Below are 23,366 nucleotides of genomic sequence, written 5' to 3'. Positions count from 1 at the left end.
ACTTGCGTTGCTTTCCTGTGCATGTGTGTTACCTTCTAAGTTAATTCTTCTTGAACTAACCTTTTCTCTAGTTCCTGGTCCCCTTCTCCTATTGGCCTCAGTTGCTTTAAAGTGTCTGCTTTAGTTTCTCTGCGTTGAGGGCAACAAATGCTATCTTGTTTTTGAGGTGTCTGACCTATCCTCATACCTCCCTTGTGTGCTCTTGCTTTCTCATGTGATCATAGTCCAGTCCCCTTGTGTTTACCCTTGATTTAATGTCCGCATATGAGGGAGAACATACGATTTTTTATCTTTTGGGCCAGGCTAACCTCACTCAGAGTGATGTTCTCCAATTCCATCCATTTACCGGCGAATGATAACATTTCGTTCTTCTTCATGGCTGCATAAAATTCCATTGTGTATAAATACCACATTTTCTTGATCCATTCATCAGTAGTGGGGCATCTTGGCTGTTTCTATAACTTGGTTATTGTGAGTAGTGCTGCAATAAACATGGGTGTGCAGGTGCCTCTGGAGTAACCTGTGTCACAGTCTTTTGGGTATATCCCCAAGAGTGGACAGTTTTTTTTTTAGATTAGCTGTTCTTTAAAAGGGAATATTGATCAGATGAAACCATTCTTTTCTTTTCTGAATATGTAGTCAGGAACTCTATGATATGATTGAAAGACTAGGCTAGTAGTCATAAAACTCTTACAGAACCAAAGGTAACACAAATGAAGTATTAACTTGTGCCATAGAGATTAGAAGTCCTAAAGGAGTTTATATTTATATAAGAAAGAGATGAATGAAGGAAGTGTAGCTGTAGAGGAAGAAGTATACTTGTCAATGGGGTACCTACCTTTCAGATGGTTCCTGACTTACGGTGTTTTGATTTTTGACTTTACTACTTATGGTAGAACAAAAGTGATACATATTCAGTAGAAACCATATTTTGAACTTTTATGTTTTCCTGGGTTAGCAATGTGTAGTACAGTATGCTCTTGTCATGCTGGGCAGTGGCAGCAAGCCACAGTGTGGCACAGTACAGTGTACTATGTTGCTAAGCTATGATGTTTTGTAGGTTAAGAATATGAATGAATTTTTTACATAAGATATTTCCAATTTATGATGGTATAATTAATACAACCCTAATGTAAATTGAGGAGTATCTGCACTATATTTTCAATCATAGGGTCCACTTAAGTGGACATTAAAGGAGAAATAAACATTTCTCCTTTTTTATTTGGAATATCAGTTTTATTTGGAATATCAGGTAATTTAAAATGGTTTGGTTAATTCAGTCTGACACGTAGAATTTCATTGATAAGAGGCTTGATTTTAGTTTTGAAAATTTGAGGTTGTACTATCAAAATCCCACTGATTACCAATTAACTGAGGTTTTACTTAGTAGAGTACCCAAATGTCCATTTATGGGCTGGGGATATAGCTCACTGGTAGAGCACTTGCCTAGTGTGCACGAGGCCATGGGTTGGATCCTCAGTACCACACACGCGCACACATGCATACACACACACAATATTCATTTGTCTCATAGATAAGGACATAAATTTCATGCTAGGAAGTATATCTCAAAATGTGAGGTTTCTTAGGAACCACTATTCTGAAAACTCTATAGAAAAGAAACTGGAAAATACTTGTTGAAGTTACATTGACCATGTATCTCTATGACTCTGTATGTATGACTCTGAAACTTCAGAATTTCACTATTCTCACGTAACTATCAGATGTAGAGTATTCTTAAAATAATTTTTACATCAGCAGAGGAGCAAAGAAAAATTGCAGCAGTATAGAAAGAGTATCTGTCCTTTACTGCTTATCTATTCAAATATTAAGGCTATTTTAGTATTTTATTGAATACTTCTTAATAGAAAAAGAAATACATGCAGATGGTAGAAAGCTAAAAAGGTTCAAGAGTTAAAATAAAAAGTAGCTCTTTTTCTCATCTTAGAGTTTTCTTCTCTAGAAGCTGCCACTATTCTGTATCAGAAAGTCTGTGCCTATATGAGCATCATGATATAGGAGAATTGCTAATGTAGTTTGGTAATTTTGATGGTCAAAATGGCACTTTCTTTTGATTAAACCAAATATATACTCTACCTCCTTTAAAAATGTGAGTATATCTTTTTTGATATGTCCGTAAGGTCTTAGGATTGTATTTTAATTGAGTGGCTTATTTTTTATTGTTGAATATTAGGAATTATTTGTATATTTTGGATAACAGTCCTTATCAGGTGTTTCTTTTGTAAACTTTTTCTGTCTATGGCTTGTGTTTTCATTCTCTTTGACAATGCCTTTCACAGAGCAGAATTTTTAATTTTGATATTTTTGAGACAGGGGCTCCCTAGAGCCCAGTCTAGCCTTGAAGTTGCTGCTGTGTAGCTGAGGCTGTCCTTGAAGTCATGATCCTCCTGCCTCAGCCTCCCAAATGCTGTGATTATAGAGGTGAACCACGATGCCTGGCTCCGCTATTTTTTCCTATAATGAACTCCAGTTTGTCACTTATTTCTTCAATAAGTAATGCCTTTGCAGTTATACCTAAAAAGTCATCACTAAACCCAAAGCCATCTAAATATTTTTCGTACTTGTCAGGCAGGTGCTCTACCACTTGAACCATTCTTCCAGCCCTTTATTGTGGTGGGTATTTTAGAAATAGGGTCTCATGAACTTTTTGCTTGGGCTGACTTTGAAGTGTGATCCTTCTGATAGTTGCATCCATTGTAGCTAGGATTATAGGCATGAGCCACTAGTGCCTGGCTAGATGTTTTTCTATGTTATCTTCTAGGAGTTTTATGCTTTTCCATTTTCCATTTACGTCTGTGATCCATTTCAGGTTAGTTTTTATGAAGGCTGTAAGATCTGGGTCATGATTCATTTTTTTTGTGGCTATCCAGTTCCTGCACTATTTTCTCCATTATATTGCCATTGTGTATATATTTCTCTGTATTTCATTGAATATATTTTTGTGGGTCTATTTTTGGGCTCTCTATTCTGTTCCATTCATCCATTTGTCTTTTCCAATACCACATTGTTATGATAACTGTTGCTTTACAGTATGTCTTGAAGTCAAGTCTTCCAACTTTGTCTTTCTCTTTCAGCATTGTATTAACTCTTCCAGATCTTTTGCTTCTCCATATAAAATCAGCTTGTTGATATCTACAAAATAGCTTGATGGAATTTTTTGTTGAGATTGCATTGAGTTGGGAAGAACTGGCATCTTAATACTGAGTCTTGGGGATTGGTGGAGTGGCTCAAGTGGTAGAGTACCTGCCTAATAAGTGTGAAGAAGCCCTGAGTTCAAACTCTAGTACCACCACCACCTCATGAACATTGAATATCTCTCTCCATTAATTTAGTGCTTTGATTTATTTCATGAAAATTTTGTAGTCTTTGTCATACAGCTCTTGTACATATTTTGTTAGATTTATTAATTATTTCACTTCCTCGGGTGCTAATATGAATAGTACATTTTAATTTCAAATTCCATTTGTTCATTGTTGGTATATAGGAAAGCAGTTGACTTTTGTGTATTAACCTTGTGTCATGCATACTTGCAGTAATCATTTATTAGTTCCAGGAGATTTTTTTGTTGGTTCTTTTGGATTTTCTACATAGATCATCATGTCATTTGTGAACACTTTGATTTCTTCCTTCTGAATTTAAGTATTTTTTTTTGTTTTATTGTCTTAAGATAGTAGCCAGGACTTCCAGTATATTGTTGATAGCAGTGGTGAGAGTGGGCATCCTTGCTTTGTTTCTGATCCTAGGGGTAAAAGTTGAAGTTTCTCATCATTAAGTATATGACATTAGTTTTTTGTAGATGTTTAGGAAGCTCCCTTTTATTCCTATTTTACTAAGAGTTCTTATTATGAGTGGATGTTGCAGTTTGTCAGATTGTTTTTCTTAGGTGTTAGCATGTTGTGCCTTTCATGGAATTCATCCATTCATCAAGATTATCGTATTTGTGGATTATGTATTGAATGTTCATGCTTCTTGTTTCATTCCTGAAATTAGTAATCTGTGTCCTCTCTCTCTTTTTTTGGTTAGCCTGGATAGAGGTTTATTGATTTTATTTATATTTTCAAAGAACCTGCTTTAGTTTCATGACATTTATTTTTTGTTTTCAGTTTCATTGATTTCTGCTCAATTTTCATTGTTTTTTCCTTTGGATTTTATTTGCTCTCTCCATGTTTGTGTGTTTACTCTTTGTTCCTTAAGGTGAAAGTTTAGATTATTTCAATGTTTTTTTTTTTGTTAGCTCTCATCTAGTCATTTCTAGTTTAATTCTTTTGTGGTCTTAGAGAAGATTTCTGTACATTAAATTTTAAGATTTAAAAATTTTAAGATTTCTGTACTTTAAATTTTAAGGTATGTCTCATGATCCAGAATGTGGTCTATCTTGGTAAATATTCCATAGGAGCTTGAGAGGGGTATGTATTTTGCTGATGTTGGATAAAGTAGGCTATAGATGCTAATTATATGCAGTTACAATTCAGTTCAGTTGTGTCCTTAAGATGCTCTGCCTTCTGGATCTGTCCATTTCTGACATAATGGTGTTGAAGTCTCTGACTATAATACTGGATTCATGAATGTCTCTTTGCAGTTTTATAGTTTTTACCTCATGTATTTTGACACTCTATTGTTAGATTCACCAAATGTCTTCTTTTGGAGGATTGACTCCTTTATCAATGTTTTGCCCCTCTTTTTATTAACATATATTAGTTGTACAGGGGGGTTTCATTGTGACATTTACATATGTGCTTACAGTGGATCTTAATTAGATTCATCTCCATCATTTTCCCTCATCCCCCTTCTTAGAACAAGTTTGATAAGTTTCATTGTTTTATTTTCGTATATGTATATAAAGTACATTAATCATATTCCCCCTCCTTCACCCTGTCTCGTTTATCTTCCCCTTCCCACTATTACACATCCCCACACAGGACCTGTTTTATCTTTCTGACCTTTATTTTTTGAGCATATATTGATTGTTCAAGGGGGTTTTGCCATGGTATTTCACAAATGCATATATTATACTTTAATCAGATTAGCTCTCTGTATTGCTTACTCTTTCTTTATCGTCCTGCTTCCCTATTATTCAACATCTTTCAATGCATTTTGTTATACTGCCTTCATACTCAGATGCAATGTATTTCAATATTATTCAGTCATTATCATTATCTTTTAGGTAGTTTTTGTTCCTCTTTATCCTTTTTCTTATTTTAATTTTAATTTTTTTTATTATTCATATGTGCATACAAGGCTTGGGTCATTTCTCCCCCCTGCCCCCACCCCCTCCCTTACCACCCACTCCACCCCCTCCCTCTCCCCCCCATCCTCTCAATACTCAGCAAAACTGTTTTGCCCTTATCTCTAATTTTGTTGAAGAGAGAGTATAAGTAATAATAGGAAGGAACAAGAGTTTTTGCTGGTTGAGATAAGGATAGCTATACAGGGAGTTGACTCACATTAATTTCCTGTGCGTGTGTGTTACCTTCTAGGTTAATTCTTTTTGATCTAACCTTTTCTCTAGTTCCTGGCCCCCTTCTCCTATTGGCCTCAGTTGCTTTTAAGGTATCTGCTTTAGTTTCTCTGCATTAAGGACAACAAATGCTGGCTAATTTTTTAGGTGTCTTACCTATCCTCACCCCTCCCTTGTGTGCTCTTGCTTTTATCATGTGCTCAAAGTCCAATCCCCTTGTCGTGTTTGCCCTTGATCTAATGTCCACATATGAGGGAGAACATACGATTTTTGGTCTTTTGGGCCAGGCTAACCTCACTCAGAATGATGTTCTCCAATTCCATCCATTTACCAATGAATGATAACATTTCATTCTTCTTCATGGCTGCATAAAATTCCATTGTGTATAGATACCACATTGTCTTAATCCATTCGTCAGTAGTGGGGCATCTTGGCTGTTTCCATAACTTGGCTATTGTGAATAGTGCTGCAATAAACATGGGTGTGCAGGTGCCTCTGGAGTAACCTGTGTCACAGTCTTTTGGGTATATCCCCAAGAGTGGTATTGCTGGATCAAATGGTAGATCAATGTTTAGCTTTTTAAGTAGCCTCCAAATTTTTTTCCAGAGTGATTGTACTAGTTTACATTCCCACCAACAGTGTAAGAGGGTTCCTTTTTCCCCGCATCCTCGCCAACACCTGTTGGTGGTGGTGTTGCTAATGATGGCTATTCTAACAGGGGTGAGGTGGAATCTTAGTGTGGTTTTAATTTGCATTTCCTTTATTGCTAGAGATGGTGACCATTTTCTCATGTGTTTTTTGGCCATTTGAATTTCTTCTTTTGAGAAAGTTCTGTTTAGTTCACTTCCCCATTTCTTTATTGGTTCATTGATTTTGGGAGAGTTTAGTTTTTAAAGTTCCCTATATATTCTGGTTATCAGTCCTTTGTCTGATGTGTAGCTGGCAAATATTTTCTCCCACTCTGTGGGTGTTCTCTTCAGTTTAGAGACCATTTCTTTTGATGAACAGAAGCTTTTTAGTTTTATGAGGTCCCATTTATCCATGCTATCTCTTAGTTTCTGTGCTGCTGGGGTTTCGTTGAGAAAGTTCTTACCTATACCTACTAACTCCAGAGTATTTCCTACTCTTTCCTGTATCAACTTTAGAGTTTGTGGTCTGATATTAAGATCCTTGATCCATTTTGAGTTAATCTTGGTATAGGGTGATATACATGGATCTAGTTTCAGTTTTTTGCAGACTGCTAACCAGTTTTCCCAGCAGTTTTTGTTGAAGAGGCTGCTATTTCTCCATCATATATTTTTAGCGCCTTTGTCAAAGGCAAGTTGGTTATAGTTGTGTGGCTTCATATCTGGGTCCTCTATTCTGTTCCACTGTTCTTCATGTCTGTTTTTGTGCCAGTACCATGCTGTTTTTATCGTTATTGCTTTGTAATATAGTTTGAAGTCAGGTATAGTGGTATCTCCAGCACTGTTCTTTTGACTGAGTATTGCCCTGTCTATTTGTGGCCTCTTGTGTTTCCATATAAATTTCACGATAGATTTTTCAGTCTCTTTAATGAATGTCATTGGAATTTTTATGGGAATTGCATTAAACATGTAGATTACTTTTGGGAGTATAGACATTTTTACTATGTTGATTCTACCAATCCATGAGCATGGGAGATCTCTCCACTTTCTATAGTCTTTCTCAATCTCTTTCTTCAGAAGTTTATAGTTTTCCTTGTAGAGGTCATTCACATCTTTTGTTAGGTTTACACCTAGGTATTCCTCTTTATCCTTGATAAGTTTCCTTGCTATAAAGTCTACTCTGTTTGAAATTAATATAGCTAATGTAATTTTCTTTTGATTACTGTTAGCACCATATGCCTTTTCCTATCCATTTATATTAATCTGTGTCATTATATTTAAAGTGGGTTTCTTGTACACATGTAATTTGCTCTTTTTATGATTCATTCTTGTAATCTATATCTTTTAACTTGTGCATGGTCTGTGAAAGAAAAGGCAATATGAAGTTGTGGGGATTTCTGCCTACCATCAAGCAAGCAGACAGTTCCCTAGCAGATACCATTTGGTTGTTCTCTAAGTTGATCCAGTTCTGATACCTGCAGAGAAAAATCTAATCCCATAGGTTGAGGGTTCATTCCTCAAGCCTTCTCCCACTTCAGACCCAGGCACAAGTCTAGGGCCTTAAGAACCTTAACTGACAGGCTAAAACTGGGATTCCTACAGCCCTCTCCTCAGGTTCAATTAATTTGCTGAGGTTGCTCACAGAACAGAAAATACTGTACTTACATTTACCAGTTTATTACAAAGGATACTTTAAAAGGCTACATGTTAAGTAGCCTTATGAAGAGATACATAGGTGAGGCCTAGAAGGGTTCCAAATGCAGGAGCTTCTGTACCTATGGAGTTGGGGCATGTCACTCTCCTAGCATGTATGAATTCTGTTCATCTCTGTCAACCTCAATGTGGTCAGCTATCCAGAAGCTCTCTGAATGCAGTCCTTTGGGTTTTTATGGAGACTTCATCGCATAGGTATGATTGCTAATGGACTGGATGGGGAAACCCAACAGGGCCTCTCATGTTGAATTGCCTTCAGCATTCTTTCTTTTGGAATCTCTTTGACATACTATCTTAAGTTTCTATGGCTTGCTTTGGGGAGGGAGTTAAGAAGCAAAGACTATAAATGAAAACTAAAATATATACACCATAATATCACAAGATATTTTATGTAAGCCCTATGGTAACTACAAAGAACAGTTGCATTCTTTTGGAGACCATTATGCATAAGAGAAAAGTATCTGTGCACCCATGCACTTGTACTGGAATGGCACTGAGTTGAAATGTGGATAGTGGGGAGTCATGAATGCTGTGTATGGGCTATTCTCTTGACAATGAATAGTAATCTACGTTTCTTATTTTGCAATAGTAGAGACTAACATCTGTTACGTATTTCAGGAACAAAACCTGTAAGATACATGAAGGAGAATGTTGGTAGTGACAAGGGATAAATACTGCTTTGGTCGTCAGTTGTCTAACTAAGAAAGTATCAGATTCCATATATTTTTGTTCATTTATACATACAGAAGATTTTAACTTTGGGGAGACTATGGAAAATGGTACTTGATCACCCTCCCTACCTTAAGATTAAGGACATAAAAATTTATTCTTCCTTTCTTACTACTAAGATTTGAAGATTAAAAATTGAGTCAAATTCCTTTTACTTAGTGTTATTTTACTGAGGTAGTTGCCTTACTTTGTTTGCTCTCAATTGCTTTTTCCTCTTTAACTTTTCTATGTAATTCCTTTGTTATCATTGTAGCTTTTTAAGTTAATACTTTGCTTTTTATATGTTTTAGGTGTATGGAAAATTAAGCAAATGGTACAGAGAGTTACTAGTAGAAACTCACCTCCTTCTCTCCATACTATTTCCCTTATTATTAACATCTTGCAGAGTATAGTATATTTAACAAAATTGATGAACCAATAGTGACACATTGTTATTAAGTAATGTGCATAGTTTAGCTTATATTAGGGTTCACTTTGTGTGTTAAGAAGTTCTTGGGCTTTGGCAAATGTACTTATCTACTATTACTTTGCTGTACAGAATAATTTTCCTGTCCCCAAATTCTCCCCTGTTCCACCTGTTCATTCTTCATATCCTGCAACTGTTCTATGACTACTTGACAGTTCTAGGAATTTTTTTTATTGTTTTTGTTTTCTCTTTGGGATTTCCTATAAATTCAATCATTTCATCTGCAAACAAAGTTTTTTTTTCTAATTTGTATACCTTTTACTTTTGGCATTTAGCCAAGATTTTCAGTAAAATGTTGAATGGGAATAGAGGGAGGGAAGGGGACATTTTTGCCTTGTTTACAGTCTTTGGGGAAGGTGTCTCATTTCTCACCATTAAGCCCGATGTTAACTATACGTTTCTTTCTTTTTAGATTTTTTTTTTGAGATAGGGTGTCACTATGTAGCCCAGACTGGCCTCAAATTCACCATTCTTCCACCTCAGCCATCCAACTGCTGGGATTAGTGGTGTGCATCACCATGCCTGGCTGTGAATATGTTTTTTGTCAAGTAAAATTCTGTATTGTTCCTAGTTTGCTAAGAGTTTTTGTCATGAACAATTATTGGATTTTTATCATATATTTTTCTCATTTACTAGGTGATCTTATCATTTTTTTCCTGTTAGTGTGACCAGTTACATTAATTAATTTCAAACGTAGAACTTCCTTTACATACCAGAAATAAATTCTTTTAAACTCTTTTTTTACTGACAAAATTTTATATGCAATACCTGTTGAGCTGCATAGTTTTACACAGTTTGGGCACATCTGGGTCACTGAAGAAACATGTTATCCAATTGGCCTATTATATAAATAGAACATACATTAATGTTGAAAAGCTATAAATATCTATTTATGGAAAAGAAACTGATTAATATTCATACATTAAATATGGCTTCTTTATCCCATTTCATTCTAATGAATCATAGTACTCTTGGGAGAAACATTTACAAATCCATAAGTATCTTGGATGAATAGGAAATTCATTTTTGTTCAGTGCTGAGAAATTATAATCTTTATATTAAAAAGGTTTTTTAATTTTGTAAAAAATTTAAAGAATATATAATATTATACATACTTACTGTGTTGTACAGTGTGATACATGTATAACATATATAATGATCAAAGCTGGGCAACTAGCATATCCATCACCTCAAACATTTATCATTTTGTGGGAATATTCAAAATCTTTCTCCTAACTATTTTGAAATACATAATAAATTACTCTTAAATATAGTCACTCTCCTGTGCTATAAAACACCAGAAGTTATTCCTCCTTTCTAACTGTATTTTTGTATCTGATAACCAGTCTCTTTCTAGCTCCCCACCCCTCTATAAACAAGATTTTTAAATATGGTGAAAATATAATCTTAAATTATTTTAATTATAATAGTCAAAGCAGTTTATTCTGTCAGTACTAACTTAATTTTTATTCTATAGCTGATTGAAATAGTAGATTAAAAGTATGTGTTGGAAGGAACAAATCATTCTTGATTATTTACCTTTAGCATGTTTAGAGGTTTATAATTTGCTTTTTGCCATCTTAAGATTTTAATAAACTTTGAGTATTTATGAAAAAACTTTGAAACATGAATTTTTAATAGTCTAGCAATAAAAGGTGCTTTGAAAATACTTTCTTATAACCTGATTTCACTTTTGGACAGTTCCAAAGCAGGTTGAAAAAGCAAAGGTTGAATGAAAAACATAAATATTTGATTAGTGTTATAATAAATGAGTTATGAAATTCCACTTTTTTCTTCTGCACAGTTCCCAAAGCTCCAGAAATAGATCCAGTAGAGTGTTTGGTGGCTGACAATGCTGTAACAGTAGCTTGGAGAATGACAGAAGAAGATAATAAGATTGACCATTTCATATTGGAATATAGGAAAACTAATTTTGATGGACTTCCACGTGTGAAGGATGAGCGATGCTGGGAGATGATTGATAATATTAAGGGTACTGAATATACATTATCAGGTAAAATGACAGCAATTCAACAATCTAATTCTTAGAAAATAGTGTAATTATGAAAATATTTGTTACTTTAAAGGATAAAATTGTTGTGTTTTTTTAGGCAACTGAATTTTTACATATTCATTATGGAAATGTATTTCTCTTAAAATATCAAGAATATTTAGGGATATTTGCAACCTGTTAAAACAGAATGTATGTAAAGGAAATATGAAGGGATGTTCTAAAAACAATATTTTAGAGTAGCTTTTAATTTACCTTGGTTTTCTGACTAAGTAAAGAAGTTATTAATTTTTTAGCTTTTCTCAGTACCCCACCCTGGAACTGTAAATACTGTTGCTTTTACTTACTGTTTTAGGATTGCCTTCATATTGATAATTAAAGTAAAGCTGTGACTTGATATTCAAATTTTGTGTTGGCCTTTTCTTTTAAAAAGATATCTCAGAACAGACAGGACTTTGAATATTTGAAATGGCCAAATATTGCCTGAGATGTTCAGTGCTTATTATGCATAGTAATAACATTGGGAGTTACCATTATTTAGTACTTACTATTTGTCAAGAGCTGGCATTACATGTAGTACACCTGTATTACATACAGTATACCTCATTTAATTAGCACCCTATGTCTCATTTAATCTTTTCAACAATTATGAAGTTGGTTTCATCATTTCTGTTTTACAGATAGAAAACCAAGGGGCTGTCAAGTTGTTGAAAGTCCTATAGCTAGTAATTTTTGGACTGAGATTTTAATCTAGATCTAACTTCAGTTTTTGTTACTGATCTCTGTGATTCACTTCATTGTTCACATAAAAAAAAGTCTTAGTATAAAAATTCCTTAGGCTATCTACTTTCTAGAAATTGATAAATATGTTGTTATAAATTGTGACATCTCTCCTTGAATAATATATTACTTTTAACCTCAAGAGTACTTTTATTACTGAGTAAACAAAATTGATAAATTGTATGATTTATTTCTTTTGAAGAAAATAATAGGTAAATCATAATTACTCTTTTTTTAGACATTATTAACCATTTAACATAAATTCATACTCTTTCCAAATAGATACTTCTAAGGAAGGAAAAATTGTTTGAATATTTGTTCTCATAGTTTTGGGAATAGAGTTCTTTTCTTTTCATGTCTGAAAACCATTTCATTTTTCAGGCTTAAAATTTGATTCAAAGTATATGAATTTCAGAGTACGAGCTTGTAACAAGGCTGTGGCTGGAGAATATTCTGATCCAGTGACCCTGGAGACCAAAGGTAAGTTGAATAGCTATTTATATAGCATAAAGTAAAACTTTATGTCTGAAGTTATTCAAGATTGTGATAAAGAAGTGTTTTATGTGTAGTTGAATTCTTTTCGTACCCCTGGCTTTCCCAACAGTAGGAATTATAAGGCAAGGAAAATAGGACAACAGTAGTGGTTTTTATTAAGGTTTTCCCTTATGATTGCATTCATATAGATAAAATAGACTGGGACAATAGTGATTTTTTTGTTAAGTGCTTAGGTTACAAATTTTAGGCTAGTGTTAAATACACAAGCATTTCTGATATTTGCCTAGAGTTTTCCCAGAGAGTAGATTATTAATCAATTTAGTGTAGAGGTGCCTGTTCAGGACCTAAATTATATTTCAGGTCCTCTCTGTTTTCCTGAATCTTCTTGCAGCTATTACCATCTATATAGTTTGTTAATGTGTACATTGTACTCGTAGTTCTTTATTGGATCATTAAGATCATCTTGAGAAGACCAGTAGATAAGATACTACTATAGCCATACTTCATATAAAGAAAGTAAAGCTGAAACATGTTAAATTGATCACTATCCTTAGCTGTTGCTTGGATAGGTGTAAGAGTCTATTTCCATGCTCAGTACCAGCCCTTACTTTAGGCCTGGAACCTAAGTTCTACTCTATAAGAATAATTTGAATTTAGTGAAAACTCCTTAGAATAACATACTCATTTACAATAGGGAATAATAGGCTCTCTACACACTTATTTTGTTGTTTGATGATGCATACTTTTTAGACATACTAAAGCTTTAGCTAATCAAAGTAATACCCTTAAGTCAAATGGGGTATTGTAAAGGAGTATTCCTTCAATACATAATTACCAGAATTTTAAGTTTTAGTGGGAAATATAATGGGAACAGATTAGATGGTAACTGCATAAAACATGATAACTTTGGGATAGATGATATTTTTAAGATAGAGTTTCTGGGACTTGTACTTCAGAATAGAAAAAAACTGTACTGTATAACTGTGTATCATTACATTTTAGTAATTTTCTCTCAGTTTCCCAAAGGGGAAGCTAATCACTGTTACACTGACTAAGAATTGTGAATAGTATGATATTTCCCCAAAATAAAATAATAAAATAATTTGAAACACATAGTTTTGTTTCATGTTTTTTGTTTCGTTTTCATTTTCCCCCCTTCTACTATTTATGATGTAAATCACCTTTCACCTGGGTCAGTTCTCTTGCTTCTGCCATCATGGCTCATCTCAGTTTGAAAGTAATGAGAGTTTAAGTGTGAAATTATATTAAGTATTAAAGCATCAGAGGAAGTTTCTGTGTGTCACATTTTTACACTATAATATTCTGTGTTTTTCATAACTTTTTCCTCCTCAATTCTACTAGTTCCCCTTTTTAGTAAAGATAATCAAGTGATAATTCTAACAACAGGAAGTGGAGGTTACTATGTTCTAATGGAGATTCCAGTTGAAGGAGTAAGCAGAAATACCAGTGGCCATGTAAGCACATTGTATTTGGTTAGAGTAGGGGTATGTAGAGAAAAATAATGGTAAATAATGTAGAATTATAAATTGCAGTTTAATCCCTGAGAATTTTAAGTGCTATGGTTAGGAATTTAAACTTCATTCTCTATATACAGTGTTGAATCAATTGAGTAGGAAAATAATATGATGATAGGTATGCTTCAGAAGGTAAAGATAAGTTAAATTTTTAAAAATATTATCTTGGACAGCACTTAACTTCAGTTTGGATAACTCATCATCCCATTTGAACTTGAAAGTTGAAGATACCTGTGTAGAGTGGGATCCTACTGGAGGAAAAGGTCAAGAAAGTAAAGTTAAAGGAAAAGAGAACAAGGGCAGGTAAGCTAGTTCATTAAATCTGTTAAGTGGACAAATGTTTGTTCATTGTTTTTTCTCTGATAATAAGTTATATTGAAATCATTAATTTATATATGGATATAAATACTTGTACATTGATTTGACAAAAACTTACATTTAAATTAATTTTCTATATACCAATATGATTTATGATATTTTAGTAACTCCAAAGTGAAGAGTAGTATAGTTGTCAGTACTTGAATTTGTCATTAACATTTATCATTACTTTTTTCTTAGTTTCTTACCTAATCATCTTACACATTTTTACTTCAGCATTCCATTTCTTCAAAAATGCATATATATACATACATATATATGTGTGTGTGTGTAGCAACTTGAACTGCTTAGAGAGAAGTTCCTTGAGTAATTTATGAATATTAGATATACAGATCACCTGTCTTACCTGAAGGAAGTCTGCATTAAATGAAAACTTTTAGCATTTAACCCCAGAGTTTTGCCTCTGATGAGCAACTCAATTACCTAAGATTCAGGCTTGAGGACCTTTTGTTATTTTATAACTTATCTAGATAATGTCAAAGTATGGGAGCCTCTTTTTAACAAGTAAATTTTTGCCAAAATTGAAGGTAAATATCTGACAGCAAGCTTTTGATCTAATTTTATTATAAGGTATTAAATTTAAGTTGAAAAGCAGTCTCTTAACAGTTGCCTATTTTTATCTGACAGTGTCCATGTTACTTCACTGAAGAAACATACAAGGTGACGATCTATGTCTGTATAGTTCTAGGACTTAGTATATCAAGCTTGGCTGGATAACTTTAATTTTTTTCTTTTAACCAATAAGCAGAAGCCATTGCAGAAGCCTTCATTAAGCTAAAATATTGCTCTGTGTAGACTGACTGTATTGATAGCTTGTATTTTGAATTTACAACATTATAGTGTGTGATACAGTATTTGAATTATACTGTGTATGATAACAAAATAAGCTCTGCTTTAAAGCCTTTCTTGAATTATTTTCCCTCATCTGATTTTTTTTTTGCTTTTACTTATACTTGGCTTCTTTCTTGTTGTACTGTATGTAGTATATCTAACATAAAAGCTTGCTTTTATTTGTATTTGACATGAGGCAGATTTCAGAGTGTTCAATATTTATTATAATCATGCAATTTCAAAAGCATTGAGGTTTAAAAATAAAGGTCATTGCTGAAATTATTAGGATAGTGTCAGAAAGATGAATCATTTCAAATTGCATCAGTATTAATATACTGATTTAAAGATATTTAAACCACACATCTTTTCCAAAAATCAGAACGTGTTTTCTTTTCAAAATTTATTTCCTTTTTAGTTTGTTTTCTCATTATTGGTAAAAGTGATTTCATAGTGTGTTATAAATTGTAAAATTCTTCTGGATTTAATGGTTTGTGCAGTTTTTCATTTGGTTACTTGAAAAATTTAGAGTGCTTGTATTTAGCATTTTAGATTGTATTATTTCTCATTTCCTTCCTTTTAAGGGTATTTTATATGTAGACCACTTTTAGAATGTTGAGTATCCCTTATCCAAAATGTGTGGGTTCCAAAAGTGTTTTAGATTTAGATTTTGCAATATTTGCAAATATATAATGAGATATCTTAAAAGTTGGGACCCAAGTCTAAACACAGAATTCATTTATGTTTCATATACACCTTATACATATAGCCTGGAGGCAATTTTATGCAGTAATTTTTACTGTCCCTGTGTTTTGACTGTGACCTGTCATGTGTGGAATCTTTTACTTATGGCATCATGTCAGTGCCCAAAGTTTCCAATGATGTAGCATTTCAGATTTATGGATTAGGGCTGCTCAACCTGTGTACATTTATTTATCCTTTGATTAAACATTTGTTAATTATAGAATATCTGCTGGATGTTATGAGGTGTGTAGAGTATAAACACTGTCTTTGCCTTGAAGAAATTCTATCTGGATCATGTAGGTGAGATATATACACAAGTAACAAGAATTCACGTTAGACATTATGTGTAATGGTAAATGTCAATAAAGGAGTTGAGAGGAAGAAAGATGTTCAGAGCTGCCAGATGTTGAGGTGGTCAGGTAGAAAAAAGGGGTGCTCACTCCCCCAGTGTTCATTTTCCCCAAGTGAATGGCACTGGGTAGAGCCAGCACAGATCACAGGTAGAGGATTTTCTCACTGCCAGTAAGCCCCAAACAAAAGGTTCCTGATGGTTTATGAACCTGAGGACTAGAAAGGCGGGGGAGAGAAGAGGGTTAAAGTAGAAAACTAACAAGACAGAGTGGAGAAAAGTGCTTTTGATTAATCTCACCTCCCCGCCCCCAAACCACTCTTAAGGAGTTTTCCACTTTTCAAGTGTCTCTATGGAGACATAAGGCTTCCCTATCATAAGGGGCCTCTGGAAAATGATGACTCCATCAGGAATGTAGATGTGCCTATGAGTATGCTTGGGGAGGGGTGAAATTCCAGCTCCCTCTAGAAACTGTGGTACACTAGGTGTATACCAAGTCTAGTGTAAGCAGGGCAGCCTGTCTGACCCTGCACCACCAAGACTCCCCTCTAAGTCCTCCCCTCAAGGTCTGCCTTTGTAATTGTCTGTGATTGGGTATGAAAGATAACACAAAGGATTTTGGCCTGAATCTGGACTTCTCAGATGAGTTATTTAGTGGGGTAGGATGTGGAAGACTTTCATTCTTGAATTGGGAGAATGTGTGGTATTTGGACTTATAATAGGGGATAGGTGGCAACATGAGGAAAGACTGAGCAGATTGCATGAAGTTAAAGAAACTCTTTGGTTGGCACATTTAGTTGTATAATGCTGTCTGGTGGTGAGAAGACTAGGAAGGCAGATTGGGACTAAATCAAGAACCTGAAATCCTTTGCCAGACTATGTCATTTGCAGACAATATGGAAGACATGAGGATTTTAAAGTAAGGAAATTAGAGTTAAGTTTATCTTGTAAGAGTGAGCAAAATGAATTAGGTGGCAAAGAGATCATTTGGGGTAGTAAAAGCCTCAATTTCAAAGGGTGAGAGATCATGTTTTACATAAGATGATGATAGCTGTGTACCTTTTGCAAAAATATAGGAAGGCTGGAATGCTGCCATGGAAGAGTTCTCCTTATTTAACTTTTTTCTGAAACTGAACTGCCATTCTCAATAGTTATATCTGTTTTTCTTTTTTCCATGCTTCCCTTTATTTATTTACTACTGGTAAGTTATAACTTTTTCTTTAAAATTGTTTAAGGGGACTAAAGTAGAAAGAAAAATGGAGGGAATGGGTCAATTTGGGATATAATACATATATACATGAAACTGTCACAGTGAAACTCTCCTGTATAGCTATCTTGAATGAACAAAAATACCTCTTTTTCAAAAACGGGGACAGGAAGGTAAAACAGGTTCTGTCTCGGGGGTTGGTGCCAGTGGGAATGGAAGAGGGTATAAGGAAAGGGTGTAGGAGGATGAATATGGTGAAAATACTATGTCCCATGTATGAAAATGGAAAAATGAGACCTGCTTAAACTACTCTAAGAATGGGAGGACTGAGGATAAAGGAGAATGATGGGGGGGAGCGTGAATTTAACTAAGATATATTGTAAGCACTTTTGTAAATGTCACAGTGTACCTCCAGTATAATAATAATATGATAATTATAAAAACTTTTTCTGGTTTTCAGATGAGCTCTTAGCATACTTTGAAGCACTACTAATTTAAAAAATTCTGTTGATTTATACTGTATGACTTTCCCTTGCTGTTTATTGCTCTGAATTACCTGAGAAATACTTTTCAAAATGCGTATTTCTTCCTAGCAGACAGTTGGGCCCAAATGGAGGAGGTGAACTGTCAGTATCTTGGTTGATTCTGATTCTATTGTGCCTTCTCAGTTGATAGTAAATAATTCATTACAAAATTCCAAGGCCCTGTTTCTCTGCTTTGAGTCTGGTTCAGGAAAAGTATAGGGTCCTTTGGTTAATGACAACACATACTCCATTTACTCAGCCTACATTCATATTAGTGAAGATACTGCATACCTCTTGTGCACTGTGGACACAGAGATGTGATGTGGTTCTTGGCAATTATTCCCTTCCCTCAGCTACTTAATAGCCAGGTTCCTTACTTGCCATAGCAACCATGTACTGAGAGCACCATGTGGCAGACTGTATAAGAACTGTCTTTTCACCATTTATCCTATTAATCTCTATCCCATGTTAGGGGAGGTTTTACTTATTTATTTATTTGCCTACTTCATGAGCTTTTAGTCCTGTTAAATAGCACATCTTTGGTGAGGCCTAGTAATTTGCATTTTCAAAAAAGTGGCTAGGGGTATATAGCTCAGAGACAATGTGCTTGATTAGGATGTACAAGTCCCCCAGTACCACAAAAAAAAGTTCTCCAAGTGGTTCAGATATGCACCCAGATTTGGGAATCACTGATTTGGTGCTTTTAATTCCTCCTCACCAGTAACCACACATTTACTATAACCTCTCATCTCCTTTCATTTGATTATTGCTGGTTACCCACAAAATCTATTTGATTGCCATCCATCTCAGCTGAAAAGTAACCATAGTCATGAGTCATAAGTGTAAGAATAGTACCAGCAATAATACAAAACATTGGGGACTGAAGTGTGAAGCTAGATATGGTGAAGAGCTAGTGTTCTGCAGTTAGTGTATTTCATCTTCCTTCTGTAGTTACAAAACTGATTTTCTACAAATATTGACATTTAAGATTAAAATTTCAATTTTGTGTAATTATAAGTATTTGAAATTGAATTAATTTGGAAATAGGAAGATTAATGTAGGAAGAATAATATTTGTTATTTGGGTACCTATCCTGAATGTACACTTAGTTTTGCAGGTGGAGAGGTTCATTTCAGATGCAGTTTCAGATATATGTTTGGAGAGTGACTGTAAATGATACTGAAGTCTTATATTGCATAGGTGTTCTAAAGACTTAAAACTTTGTTACAGGCCTAGTGTGGTAGCTCCTACCCGTAATCCTAGCTACTCAGGAGATGGAGATCTGTGGAAGATCACAGTTTGGGGTTAGCCTGGGGCAAGAGTTCACAAGACTCCACCTCAATCAGTAAAAGCTGGGCATGATGGGATGCACCTTAAGTCTCAGCTACATGGAAAGTATAAATAGGAAGATTGATCCAGGTCAGCACAGGGAATAAATGTGAGACCTTACTCAAAGAATACCAAAAGCAAAAAGGGCTATGGTCATTCATTGCTCAAGTGCCTGCCTGGCAAGTACAAGGCTCTAAGTTCAAAACCATAGTACTGTCCCACAAAAAGCTTTGTTATAACTTATAAACCACATTAGGATAGTCTTATGTTTAACAGCATTCCTTTTCATGCCTTCCTAATGTTGCCTCTAACATGTTCTTCACACTTACTTTTTAAAAAAAGCAACAGAATGATTTTATGAGATGAAATGTTCTCAGAAGCCTAATCTAAAAAGAAAAGGATAGCTGGTAAAGTAGGAAAGGAGTCCTAGAGTTGGCTTCTTCCCAGAGTCCCGCAGCAGTGGCATCTGTGGATTCCCTTGCACTGGGGACATGGTTTGAAAAACACCAGCTTCAAAACACTTTACCCATAGGATAATGAAAATAGAGCTACTTTTACTAATATTTAAAAAAATTTTTTGAAATGTAGTATTGACCATATGGTCTTTCCCTCTTAGTACAAGATATATTTGAAAACACACGGATCATTTGTGATCAGGTTTTTAACATTCTTGATTAGTTTATATAAAAAGAATCAAAAAGAAAATTGTGATGAAGGCTTTTGTATTGTTTGGATTTTTTCTTTTTTGAGTTGTCATTAAGTTAACAGAATGTTTACAGAATTTTTCTTACTACTTAATGATTCTTAAGATTGTAATAAGTATTATGTTAGAACACCTGTGCAAACCAAATCTTGAAGAAATTAAAAATATATTCAAAATAATGAGTATAAATTTTCATTTTAAAACGCTTCTGGGTTTTTCTTTCCATCAAATTTTGCTTTGTTCTTTTCATCCCCAGTAGGAAGAAACTACTAACTGCCTGTCTGAGCACAAGTTTTACAGAAAAATTTTTATCTGCCTATCCTTACTTATCTCTGTTCATACTGTCTGTTCAAATAGAATTTTAATTAGTTACCTAAGTGTCTTTTTAAAGAAATATTTTTTTACAAAAAGTACCTTTGATATCCTTTGGGAAGAATTAAACTAAATCATGTAAATACTATAGTAGTAGAGTTGTACGTGTGCTACTTAGTATCATTTAGTAGAAAGTACAGTTGAAGTGGTCCTCAGTTCACTGTCTAATAAATCTGTTTTCTGACAGCAAGACAACATTTAGATAGTGTAAAATGAAGTCAGTGAATCATGTGAAATGACTGTAAATTATATCCTTATTCTCACTTTGCCTTTTTTGCGGATTTTTATTCTGGGATTAGGTGATAGTTTATTAATATCTACTAAATTGATCTTTTCTTACAAAGAAAAATTCTAGTGCAACTCTATTGCAAAAGTGTTATTTCTAGTTTGTGGTAAGAATATATATAAGTATTTCCACTTCTAAATAGCTTTATGATAGGGATGGAGAGGTGGCTCAAATGCTAAATAACTTTACAGTAATTTTAACCAGAAAGTTTAATTCTGTATAATTAAAATATTGAAAAACATTTTTGGGATTTAATCTACTTTAGGTTTTTGAGAGTTAGTGAAAAATCTAATATTGTTCAGTTTACAATATCATATAATTTGATATGAGAATGTAGGATGGGATCTTGTTCATCTTAATAGTAAAAAAGCTTTTAATACTTGATATTATCCTATGCATGGATTTGGGCAGTTGCTCTTCTATTTTTTAGAAGAAAAGGTCCAGAACAAAAATATTTACTGCTACTAAAAGTTGTTACTTAGTTATAATTGTAAGAAGCCTAGTTTTGCCTTTGCTTTTATTTAAATTTAATTGCAAAAAATATAAGCTATAGCCTAAAATCTTCTTTGTTTTTCTTCAATAAGTCTTGTTTCATTTTGCCATTGTTCCTTATTTCATCTGTGTGTTCTTTGTATAAGCCTTGCTCAATGTGCATGACATTAGTATTTTCAGTCTGCTTTGTATTGATAGCTTCTTATATTTGAGTGTTTATAATTGGCAACTCTTTTTAATAATAATTCAGATCAAATGGTGCTGTTCTTTTGGACTGGTGGAGTGGCTTAAGTGGTAGAGCGCCTGCCTAGCAAGTGTGAGGCCCTGAGTTCAAATCTCAGTACTGCCAAAAAGAATCAAATGGTGCTGTTTCTGTAACATAATTAGAAATCTTTTCAGAGATTCCTTTCATGATTTGTAATTCTAGTTTATGAAACAATTCTAACATAAAATATTTGGGTTTTTTTTTTCATTCCTGTTCATGTAGAAGTGGTACACCATCCCCCAAAAGGACGTCTATAGGCTCCAGGCCACCAGCAGTAAGAGGCAGCAGAGATCGTTTTACTGGGGAATCATACACAGTTCTGGGTAAGATAAAACATAACAGTTCTTCATGGTCTTGGATTAAAGGCACCATAGTCACACTGGTGGATTTTCTAATGACTTAGAGCTAGAGTGGCTGTGTATGTTTTGAAGGAATCTTTATAGAAGATTATCCATATTGAAGTCTAATTACTTTGGATTTTTTCATATTGACTTGATATCTTTAAATCTCTACTTAAGCTTACATAGTGATGCCTCATGTATGTTCCATCCTTGATGTGATAATAAGGAAGAAAAGTTCTAAAATATTTTATATTTAGAAAAAATAAATATGAAGGTATAGTTTTAGCAGGTACTCTGCATTTGATGTCTGGGTGTTAACATGATTATTTTCATAGAAAGAGTAGTTGAATTAGCCAGGTATGGTGGCACAAGCCTGTAATCTAAGCACTTGGGAGGCTGAAATAGGAAGATCACCAGTTTGAGGTCAGCTTGGGCTACATAGTGAGACTCTGTCTCAAAAAACAAAACCAGAAAGTGTAGTTGAATTAAGTGTCATTAAATTTCTTGTGCTATTTGTGTAATGAGTGATAGGTATGACTCCTAAAGATGAGACTTTTTTCTGATCTTTTATAGGAGACACTGCTATTGAAAGTGGACAACACTATTGGGAAGTGAAGGCCCAGAAAGACTGTAAATCTTACAGTGTGGGAATAGCATACAAAACTTTGGGAAAATTTGACCAATTGGGAAAGACAAACACTAGTTGGTGTATCCATGTCAACAACTGGCTACAAAACACATTTGCAGCAAAACATAATAATAAAGTCAAAGTTTTGGATGTTACTGTTCCTGAGAAAATAGGTGTATTTTGTGATTTTGATGGTGGTAAGTTTTCAGTACTTTTCATTGGTAATCATCTATACAGAATTTTCTTTAGTATTGTGATAACATTTTAGCCAACTAGGCTTTGATCTCAGTTGTAGAATTCATGTGCTATCTTCATGGAACCTAGAAAAGCACTCATTTATAATAAACTAATTCAGAAAGATTTTGCTAATTTTAGTTTTAAGCACTAAAATGTCTTCTGTTTATTTTAATTCCTTCCTTACTAGTTTTTATTACCTACACATAAAGAGTGGTGGGACAAAATTTTTAAGTTGAATAGACCTTAGAAATTACCCAATCCATCTTCCACACAATATAAAATCTCATTACATTATTTCTGCAGGTAGTTGCCATTCCTATGCTTGAAGAACTTTTTAATGTGAAGCTTATTGTCTTAGAAGAAAGCCTGTTTGTTGGGCAGCTCTTTGTCAGGTTTTTCTAAATTGGCCTTGCTTTACCTCCCTATAACTTCTGAGACTGTTGCTTTTAAATTTTGCCACATGAATAAACATAGAATTATGTTCCCTAATTCACATTCAAATGATAGTTCTTATTTGTAAAAACTACTTACACTCCTTTTATTGCCCAGTTTTTCCAGACTATACGTTCTCTGTAAATAGCTGTTCTTCTTATAACTTGATTTGTCCAAATATTTATAGTTTCCTATGGCCATATAATATGTTGAAATATGTTCTTAGAGTAGAACATATAGCCTCTGTGATTTGGCAACACTATTTCTAGTGTTATGACTTACAGCAAACACTGTCAAATGCTGTTGACCTGTATTGCGCTACTAGGTCTTTTTAAAATTATCTATCTATCTATCTATATAAACATATATATAGTTCTGTCAGATTGTCCTTTTCTTCTTAGAATAGGAAGCTTAGAG

At 34.1% G+C, this 23,366-nt stretch overlaps 1 protein-coding gene across 7 annotated transcripts in view; it reads left to right on the top strand.

The window, feature by feature from the left end:
* Positions 1–23,366, top strand: part of Fsd1l (fibronectin type III and SPRY domain containing 1 like) — a 73,917-nt gene that overhangs the window by 41,974 nt on the left and 8,577 nt on the right. For 5 of the 7 annotated variants that reach the window (XM_074051332.1, XM_074051329.1, XM_074051333.1 and 2 more), the window contains 6 exons: positions 10,818–11,027; positions 12,186–12,284; positions 14,008–14,137; positions 14,840–14,872; positions 21,534–21,634; positions 22,226–22,477. In XM_074051332.1, the coding sequence (XP_073907433.1) occupies positions 10,818–11,027; positions 12,186–12,284; positions 14,008–14,137; positions 14,840–14,872; positions 21,534–21,634; positions 22,226–22,477 (825 nt within the window). The remainder of the gene's footprint in view (positions 1–10,817; positions 11,028–12,185; positions 12,285–14,007; positions 14,138–14,839; positions 14,873–21,533; positions 21,635–22,225; positions 22,478–23,366) is intronic. The other 2 variants (XM_074051331.1, XM_074051330.1) reach the window with 2 other exon arrangements.

This window comes from Castor canadensis, chromosome 13 (genome assembly GCF_047511655.1).
Source record: "Castor canadensis chromosome 13, mCasCan1.hap1v2, whole genome shotgun sequence".
In the NCBI taxonomy this organism is placed as follows: Eukaryota; Metazoa; Chordata; class Mammalia; order Rodentia; family Castoridae; genus Castor; species Castor canadensis.
The sequence above is the reverse complement of the archived record's forward strand: the minus strand, read 5'-3'. Positions and strand labels throughout refer to the sequence as shown.